This window comes from Delphinus delphis, chromosome 19 (assembly GCF_949987515.2).
Source record: "Delphinus delphis chromosome 19, mDelDel1.2, whole genome shotgun sequence".
NCBI lineage: Eukaryota > Metazoa > Chordata > Mammalia > Artiodactyla > Delphinidae > Delphinus > Delphinus delphis.
The window spans coordinates 12550217-12558782 of NC_082701.1; the positions used below are offsets into that span (position 1 = coordinate 12550217).

General features: G+C 60.4%; 2 protein-coding genes across 5 annotated transcripts; both read right to left on the reverse strand.

Moving 5' to 3' along the window:
• Positions 1-1089: 1089 nt before the first annotated feature.
• DCXR (dicarbonyl and L-xylulose reductase) lies at positions 1090-3066 on the reverse strand. 4 transcript variants are annotated; one of them, XM_059997772.1, is made up of 9 exons: positions 2948-3066; positions 2767-2864; positions 2406-2432; positions 2093-2247; positions 1953-1995; positions 1777-1876; positions 1619-1683; positions 1409-1526; positions 1090-1289 (listed from the first exon to the last, which is right to left on the reverse strand). In XM_059997772.1, the coding sequence occupies exons 1-9, from the start codon at positions 2997-2999 to the stop codon at positions 1186-1188; spliced, it is 762 nt and encodes a 253-aa protein (XP_059853755.1). In that variant the 5' UTR covers positions 3000-3066; the 3' UTR covers positions 1090-1185. The 4 variants fall into 4 exon arrangements, 3 of the variants coding, with proteins under 3 accessions (XP_059853755.1, XP_059853756.1, XP_059853754.1); XR_009517035.1 differs by having other exon boundaries at positions 1258-1289; positions 1409-1531; XM_059997773.1 differs by lacking the exon at positions 2406-2432.
• A 2621-nt stretch (positions 3067-5687) lies between these two features.
• On the reverse strand, positions 5688-7874 carry LOC132414934 (carbonyl reductase [NADPH] 2-like). Its single transcript, XM_069540119.1, has 8 exons — positions 7842-7874; positions 7562-7634; positions 7001-7098; positions 6739-6896; positions 6417-6577; positions 6230-6294; positions 5888-6005; positions 5688-5791 (listed from the first exon to the last, which is right to left on the reverse strand). The coding sequence occupies exons 1-8, from the start codon at positions 7872-7874 to the stop codon at positions 5688-5690; spliced, it is 810 nt and encodes a 269-aa protein (XP_069396220.1).
• Positions 7875-8566: the final 692 nt, after the last annotated feature.

Sequence of the window (8566 nt, forward strand, 5' to 3'; positions counted from 1 at the left end):
GCGAGCAAGGGGCAGGATGGTCTGCAAGTCAGGCCCCATGGGGCCCTGTGGAGCCCAGGCAAGGCCAGGGGACACTAGCTGAGTGTTCAGGAAGACAGACCGTCAAGAGGAAGGACGTCCAGGCAGAGGGACCCTGCAGCCGTGGAGGCAGAACAAACGTGGTGTGGAGAGGACAGGAGGGGTTGCAGGTGAGCCAACAGCCTGGCATCGCTGGGCAGACAAAGGCGGGAGGTGAGGGGCGGGCCTGGCCTGGAGCTAGGACTTCACCCCTGAGGCCGCAAGGCACTACTCTGGTGTGATGAGAAGCCACACTGCACCCCCAAAATGGTGTGTAGAGGGTGGACTGCTGAATTTCAGGAATTTTGCTAGCCAGTTTTTAAACAGCTATTGTTAATAATTATATAAACTTACATTAGTTGTATTAAAAAAAATGAAATTAACAAATACTCAAAACACATCACTTCCTAAATATTTTTGTACATATTACTATTATCTGTGCTATCGGGTGTAAGGCTTTTGTATCTGTGTGGTGGGGGACACGCATCTCTCCCCAGCTCCACCTCAAGGACAGTAAACAGGCGGGAGTATTTTACCATAGAAGTTGGCAAATCCTACAGCTGGAGCTTGTGCTCAGTACGTGGTGAATAACTCACAAAGCTGAGGGAATGAAAATTGAAAACCGTCATCTGATTCAGCAAAGAAGTCGCTCAAGTCATCAACAAAGTAATGAAGTCCCAACACACAGCATCCTCAGTTCACGTTTGTCTTATGCATGGACTTCAGGAATGCCAACCAACACTCATGTTAAAAACACCACTGCTTCCATACCAGAGACCTCTGGACAGGGCCAAAGGCCATCCTCGGTCAAATTCACCACTCTCATTAGGAGCTGGCCTTCTGGAAGATTCTACCTCCCAGTCCTGCCAGGGACTTAGCCAGGCCTGAAAATCTCTCACAGGAGGGACAGGCTGCCACTGGCCCAGGATGTGAGTTGAATGGTTGCCTCTACCTGGGACTCATCCCCACACCCAGCCCTGAGCACTACATCTTCCAGCCACTTGACTGCAGCCTAGGAATGAGTGTGCAGGCTGGGCAGAAGAATCATGTTTATTGGAGGGATGGGGAAGGGGGGTGGGGGTAAAAGTGGGCTCAGCATGGAACATGTGTGTGTGTGGGTGGAGGGGCTCAGGTAGCCAGGAAGCCTCCATCCACCGGCACAGTGGAGCCCGTGGTCATGCTGCTGCGGTCACTCAGCAGGAAGAGGATGGTGTCTACCACGTTCTCCACCTCTGTGGGCGGGGTGGGGTTCAGGATGTGGTTGAAATGAGCTGCCCTTCATCCTTCCCTCCCACCCCTCACCTGAGCAAGCCACTGATGCAACTCCCAGCTGGGCTCCCGCCTGACTCACCGGCAAACTTGCCAAGTGGGATGCGATCCAGCATGGTCTTGGCCTTCTGGGGGTCGCTCCAGTTGGCCTGGCCCATGGGTGTCATCACCACTGTGGGGTTGAGTGCATTCACACGGATCTGTACTGGAACAAGAAGGGGGTCAGCTGGGTGGGCTGAGGCTCTCTGGGCACGTGGGCTGGGTGATGGGAAGGCATCCCAGTGGGGCTCACCTGGTGTGGCCCAAGCTCCAGAGCCATTACCTTGGTCAGCATGTCCAAGGCACCCTTGGTGGAGCCTGTGAGGAGAGACAGCCTGTGTGGAGCCTGAGCTGGCTGCTCAGGCTGGGGGGTGGGGGGTGAGGGGCAGGGCACAGCCGGGGCTTGCTCACAGTAGACGCTGTGGTTAGTCAGTGCGCGCTGGGAGGCCTGGCTAGAGACATTCACGATGGACCCCGGGGCTCCCCGAGCTATTAAGCCTCGGGCCACGATCTGGAATTGCAGAGGAAGCATGAGGCAGAACTGGTGTCACCCCCCAGTTCCCACTCCTGTTCTGAAGGCAGCTCACCTGGGACACCTGGATGACAGCCCGAAGGTTCACGTCAAAAGACCTGGAAGTAGATGGATAGACCGTGGTCAGGGACTGGGACTGCTGCAGCAGGAGACAGCCCTTCCCCCCGGGAGTTCCTCCACCCCACCCTGGCTCACGTGTCACACGCCTCCTTGGTGACCTCCAGGAAGGGCTGCAGCAGCGCCACGGCAGCATTGTTCACCAGCAGGTCCACAGGGCCCACGCCGCCCAGCGCTCGCTCCGTGGCCTCCCAGTCACCCAGGTCCACACACACAGGCTCTACCCCTGGGCACTGTGTGTATTAGGTGGTAAGGGGGCACATCTACCAGAGGATCCATGCCCAAGGAAGGGTACATCTGGGCCTCTGGCATGCGAGGGAGAAGGGCTGGGTTTGCATGGCCTTTCAGTTAGACAGGGGGAGGGGTTAGGGGTTCCAGAGGAGCCAGTCACCTTCTTGGGGCTCAGAATCCCAGGCTGCTGCAGGTGGAGGGTAGTTAACTCGGCCTCTGGGCCACTGGGCAACTCGGGGCTTCGGGAACGGGAGCCTGGCCCCGCCTCCGGCCAGTCTATTTCCTCCCAGCGCCCGAACGCGTCTGGCCCCGGGCCTGCAAGGCAGCCATTTCTGCCTGCTCCTAAGCCCAGGGGGAGTCGTCGTTCTCCCAACCCGTCGGCCCCCAACAGAGGCCGTGCGCCCGGCGTGGGGGAGGGTGTGCAAGAGTCCTTGGCGATCCCTAGCGCCCGGCGGCCGCGTGTCCCGGCCCGCCCTCAGCCTCGCCCGCCGCCCGCTGGGCTGGGACAAGGCGACGCCTACCTCGCGGACCAGGCTGTCCAGGTCGGCCTGGGTCCGGCTCACAGCCACCACTTGTGCACCCGCCGCGTGCAGCGCCTGGACAGTGCTGCGCCCGATGCCTGCGAGGAGCGCGGCTCAGTGCGGGCGCCCCTCCCCGGCCACCCCCTCCCAGGCCCACCTTTGGCCGCCGCCCCGGGCCCACCTTTGCCCGCCCCAGTGACGAGCGCCCGGCGCCCCGCTAGGCTCAGCTCCATGAGGCTCGGACCGACCCTGTGCACTGCTGAGGCCCAACTGCGTGCCTGGGTCCAGCTGCGCGCGACTGTCCGGGAGGGCGCGGGGCGGGGCGGGACGCGGCGGGCCAATTGCAGGGCGGTGTCCTGGGGAGGGAGGGAATATTCAAATAGAGGCTTCCCCGCGGGGGCGATTGGCCGAAAGGAGTGGGCGAGGCCGGGGCGGGGCAGGCTGGGTCCCCGCTGGACTCTTGGGCGGGGTTTTTCAAACTGCCCTGTTGTGACCCTTCGAACCAGAGTGAAATAGGTTTAGCGGGCCCCGCTAGCATTTCCCCTGCCAAGATGATTATTACAAAAAAACAGATGTGGTAATTAATACGTGAAATTAATACGTAATTATACGTAGCTGTACGTGAAAGAGATCTCAGTCAGGGCTTTTTTTTTTTTTTTTTTTTTGCGGTACGCGGGCCTCTCACTGTTGTGGCCTCTCCCGTTGCGGAGCACAGGCTCTGGACGTGCAGGCTCAGCGGCCATGGCTCATGGGCCCAGCCACTCCGCGGCATGTGGGATCCTCCTGGACCGGGGCACGAACCTGTGTCCCCTGTATCGGCAGGCGGACTCTCAACCGCTGCGCCACCAGGGAAGCCCAACATTTTTTTCTTTTGTTTCTGAGAAGAAAAGTTTGGCAAAAAGGATCACATGCTCCCCTCCCCCAGACCTGGGAGTAGCTCACGCAGGCTCACTTGTGCTTAGAGGGAAAGGGTTTGGACAACCCAATAAGCCTGAAGAAGAGGCCAAGGCCAGCAAAGGTGTGCTTTAGCCTCAAAGGGAGTTGAAACGCTGACTCACCCCACCAACCCACAGAAGGCCACCAGGACTTTAAAAACTTGGATAGGATGGGAAGGGATAGGCTTAGGGTCATGGGGTACCCAGTGGCCAGCAAGGGCAAGCATTGCTTCCTGCAGCTTTAGGGTCAGAGATATATGTGTGCTTACGTGTCCATGTGTGCCATTGGCTCCTCCTGTAAAAGCTACTTTGTTCTGTGGGTCATGGTGGGAAAGTCTAGAAACACTGCCCTTGAGGACCTTCTGTGGACAGGAGTAAGGAAATGGTGATTGCAGGGCCTCTGGGTCACTGTGGCTTTGGGCCCAGAGAGGTGGACAGTCTGGAGGAGAGGGTGGCTGGGGACAGCAGGAGGCACAGGTTTGAGAAGCCCCTGGAGGATAGCCAAGTGAGTCCTCCCTACCAGATCTGGCACTGTGGTGCAGCCAACACCCTCTAGGCACTGGGCAAACCCTGCCTTCTGCTGCTAACCTTGGACCCTGCCGTCTGCCTGCCAGAAGCCAAGGGGAGGCGGGGAACAGCCCCCAGCCTGTCCTTCCTGAAAGGGACATCTGCTTAGGTCCCTTCACTGTCTTTACCTGGCCCCCAGAATGGTGTCCAAATCCTTTCACTTGCCCCGTGATCCTTGGTGGACCAGCTGGACTGAGCCAAGCCTGCTTTGGCACAAACCTTGCTCTGGGAGGCCCTGAGGCTGGCTAGAAGTGCCCTCAGCACTCCCCATCCCTGCAACGTGCCCTTTGCTCTCTCAGCCCAGTGGTACCATTGCCTGGAGGGCCCCACCCCAGCCCCTCATACCTTGCCCCCTTGCCCAGAGTTGGACACTGCACCAGTCCAGCTGACTGACCACCTCAGGCCTCATCACACCCACACTCAGAAGGCATGTGTCATGTGGAACCTGACCCAGGTAAGCACAGCTGAATCCCAACAGGGCCTGCAAAACCCTCTAGCTGCCCCAGCTGCAGGGCTGTTTTGTCTGGAGTCAGGCCAGGGACAGTAGGTAGGGCAGCAGCTGTGGACCCTTCCCCAGCTGGGGCTGCCCTCTCATGGGTGGTCTTGTGGGGGAAGGTGTGCCCCAAGGCGGAGCTGGTTGCTCAGGGTTGGATAAGCTATAATGGTCCAGCACCCCGCCCCTCACGCCGGGCGCTGAGCGCTCAGTCCCATCTTCCCTAGGGATAGCCTATGGTCCAGAGCATCTCCCCGCAGCTCCTCAGACCCTCTACCCTCTCTGGCCGGCGGTAGTGGGGGCGGGGTGGGGGGCATGCTGGGCTGAAGGGCGGAGCCAGAGCCTCAGGGAAGGAAAGGTGGCTGCACGCTGCCCTCTGCCCTCCGCCCAGAGAAGGTTGGGTGTTGCGGTAAGGGCGTGGACACGAGGAATCTTCTTGCAAGGAATCTCGGCCCTTCAGCTCAAAGGCAGGGTCAGCGGTGGAATCCGGCAGGCTTCGGATCTGCCCTCTCTTTACTTCTTCGAAGGTTAACCGGTGCCCCCCAGTCCCTGATCCTCCCCTCCCCAGCTTCCCTGCATGCCCAGCCAGAGCCCTGGCACGGCTAGCTGCAGGAGAAAGGCCTCCATTTAATTAGGCAAATCCACTCCAGCACAGCTGAGGACACAGTGGGTGGGGACGACAGGGGCGGGGTCTCCTGGCACGTGAGTGTGGATGCGGGATGGGATGGTGGGGCGGAGCCGCGGCGTGGCGTGGAGGTGGGGCCAAGCCGCGGGGCGGGGGCAGTAGGCCGGGGCGTGGGCGTAGATGGGGCCAGGGGCGTGGTGGGCTGGTGGCCTTGGCGGTCTGGGGGCGGGGCGGTGGGGCGTGGAAGCGGGGCCGGGCGGAGCCGAGCACCATCCTTCTGGCCGCCCAGAGCACCACGCTCTTAGGAGGCCAGGTACCCGGCATCCACAAAGATTCCCGAGCCGCTGGTGGAGACGCTGCGGTCGCTGAGCAGGAAGAGGATGCTGTTGACCACGTCTTCCGCCTCTGCGGCGGGTGGCGGGCGGGGTCAGCACGGCTCGGCCCGGCTGTCTGGGCCCGGCCGCCCCAGCCGCGCCCGCCACTCCACGAAGCCCAGCTGACCTGCAAACTGCCTCAGCGGGTGGCGCTCCTTCAGCTTCCGGGCGAACTGGGGGTCAGACGAGGCTTCCTGGCCCATGGCGGTAAGCACCACCGTGCGGTTTACCGAGTTCACCCGGATCTGGGGCCGAGGGGCCGGCGGGGCGGTCTCAGCCGGCGCACAAACCCCGCCCTCACAGACCCCACTGAGCTTGCTTACTCACCCCCTGGCGCCCCCTGCCCCCGTTTTCATCCCCAGCCGCCGCTTGCCCACCACCCGCCAGCCCCCACCTCACCCCCACCCTGCGCCTACCTCGTGCCTTCCCAGGCCGGGGCCCCTGGCACCCCCAGCTCCCCCATGCCTACCTTGTGCGGCCCCAGCTCCATGGCCATGGCTTTGGTCAGGATGGTCATTGCACCCTTGGTGGAGCCTGTGGGAAAAGGGTAGCACTGAGGACCCTTAAGGATTCAGCCCACTTTGCATGAGGCCCAGCCCGGGAGCCCAGCTGCTCCTGCATGGAATGGGGGCTCAAGTTTGGGCAGAGGGACTCACCGTAGGCAGCTAGGTTGGGAAGGGTGACATGGGCCGCCATGCTGGAGACATTCATGCTGGAGCCAGGGACTCTGTAGCTGATCATGCCCCGGGCCACAATCTGTAAGCCAAGAGAGGGGGCACCCTGACCCCACCGCACCCCCGCTTGGGCCATGTCTGCACTGGGCCACATCCTCCCACTGGCTCACCTGAGACACTCGGAACACAGTGCAGTTTCACACTGAAGGACCTGGAGGGAGAGGGGACAGTCAGACACACCATGGCCACACCCGGTCCACTTCCTCAGCAGCCCTCTCCCCAGTCCACCTCCTCTCCTACTCCTCAGCTGTCGAAGGCCTCCTTGGTGGTCTCCAGGAAGGGCTGCAGCAGCGCCATGGCGACATTGTTCACCAGCACGTCCACAGGGCCCACGTCGCACAGCGCCTGCTCCATGGCCTCCCAGTCACCCAGGTCCACGCACACAGGCTCTACCCCGGGGCCCTGTGGGAAGGCATTGGCCAGTGACCAAAGGGGGCATCCTGGCAGGCTGGTGAGGCATCCCGGAGGGTCACAGGCCTGGCCCATGGTGGGGCTGCACACCTCACCTCCTTGGAGAGGCTGACCAGGTCGGCATTGGTATGGCTCACAGCCACCACTCTGGCTCCTGAGGCGTGCAGGGCCTTCATGGTGTCCCACCCGTTCCCTGCAGGGGTGCACGGGGCAGCCAGATGGCGCAATATGTCTGGGCCAAGGCTGCGGGTGGGGGCAGCAGATTTGCTGCTCAGGAAAGAGCAGTGAGACAGTGCTGGCCAGAGGTTGGTGGCCCGGGGGTCAGGGGTCCAGCCAGCCAGGATTCGGCCAAGGGAGGCCCAGAGGGCAGCCCCTTCCTGCTGGGCTGAGGGAAGAGGCCTTGGCTGGGTCCCCCCATCTGCCCAGACTGATTCTGAGGGCCTCCCTCACAGGAGGGCTCTTGCATTGACCAGCGAGAGGCTAGCATCCTGTCCCAATGGGGCCTGCTGGGTGGTAGGGAGCAGTCCAGGCCCAGATCAGCCGGCTCAGGCACAAAGGGACTTGCAGGCCGCAGCATGGGCCTGTGAGGCTCTGGGTCTGGCCACCTTGCTCTCTAACCTCGGCCCCTCACACACCCCCACCTGCCTCGCTCATACCCATCTTTCCCTGCCCCGTCACCAGGGCCCGAAGGCCACTGAAATTCAGCAGCGTGGTGCCAACTGTCAGCCTCTGTACAACAGGAGGCGAGGGCGTGGGGGGGTTATAGGCCTAGGCTGGGGCAGGCTGGGTGGCCAGGCAGGTTTGTGTGTGGTGGGGGGGGCGGGGGCTGGCTGGAGGAGGGAAGACTGGGGGCACTAGGCGGGGCCAGGCATCAGTGCAGCTTCTGCTTCCTTGCTCGCAGAAACCTGTCTCCTTAGAAGGGGCCACCGTCCTCACCCACAACCCAAAGGTGCCAGCCAGAAGCGCCATCCTGGGTTTTGGAAAAGAAACTAAAAATAAACCCTGGGGTGGGGAACATGCCCCTTCCTGGCTGGCTGGGGGCAGATGGCCTGGAACTGGTCCCTGCAAGCACTGGGCCTGATGCCCCTGGGTGATGGCCAAGGCCACACAGAGGTCCCTCTGGGGAGTATTCTCCCAAACACCCACAGCTTAAAAACATCTCCCTACCTCCATCAACCCCCACCCGAATCAGAACCCAGCAGCACTTGCTTCACGCAGCCAAGGCCGTCACCACACTCCAGACACATTTTCAAATGCCAAAGATAATTTTTATTTTGAAATAAAAGCTTCACAGTTGCAAGGATAGTAAGGATTCTTTCCCCCTGAACCATTTGAGAGTAATTTGCAAAACTAACACTCCATCACCCCTAAATAGCTTAGTGTCTGTTTCCTTGGAATAAAGACATTGTCCTACGCAACCACAAAAACACACAATACATACGACACAACCACAGCATAACACACACCATCACAACATAGCACAACTGTCAGAGTCAGAAGAGTAACACCATGCGTCCCTACCACGTGATCCTTAGCTCCCATTCAACTTTCATAAGTTGTCCCAATGATGTTCTTTAAAAAAAAAAGAAAAAGCTATATCAAGGTTTAATTGATATATATGACTCTGCATATTTAATGTATACAGTTTGATGAGTTTGGAC

Excerpts from the sequence above, each read along its gene's own strand:
- LOC132414934 (XM_069540119.1), bottom strand. The coding sequence starts at position 7,874 with ATGGCGCTTCTGGCTGGCACCTTTGGGTTGTGG. Across the intron at positions 7,099-7,561 it reads GACGGGGCAGGGAAAGATGG|GGAACGGGTGGGACACCATG; the intron begins GTATGAGCGAGG and ends GCACCCCTGCAG. Across the intron at positions 6,006-6,229 it reads TGGAGCTGGGGCCGCACAAG|ATCCGGGTGAACTCGGTAAA; the intron begins GTAGGCATGGGG and ends CCTCGGCCCCAG.
- DCXR (XM_059997771.1), bottom strand. The coding sequence starts at position 2,999 with ATGGAGCTGAGCCTAGCGGGGCGCCGGGCGCTCGTCACTGGGGCGGGC. Across the intron at positions 2,865-2,947 it reads CGTCACTGGGGCGGGCAAAG|GCATCGGGCGCAGCACTGTC; the intron begins GTGGGCCCGGGG and ends CGCTCCTCGCAG. Across the intron at positions 1,877-1,952 it reads CTGTCATCCAGGTGTCCCAG|ATCGTGGCCCGAGGCTTAAT; the intron begins GTGAGCTGCCTT and ends CTGCAATTCCAG.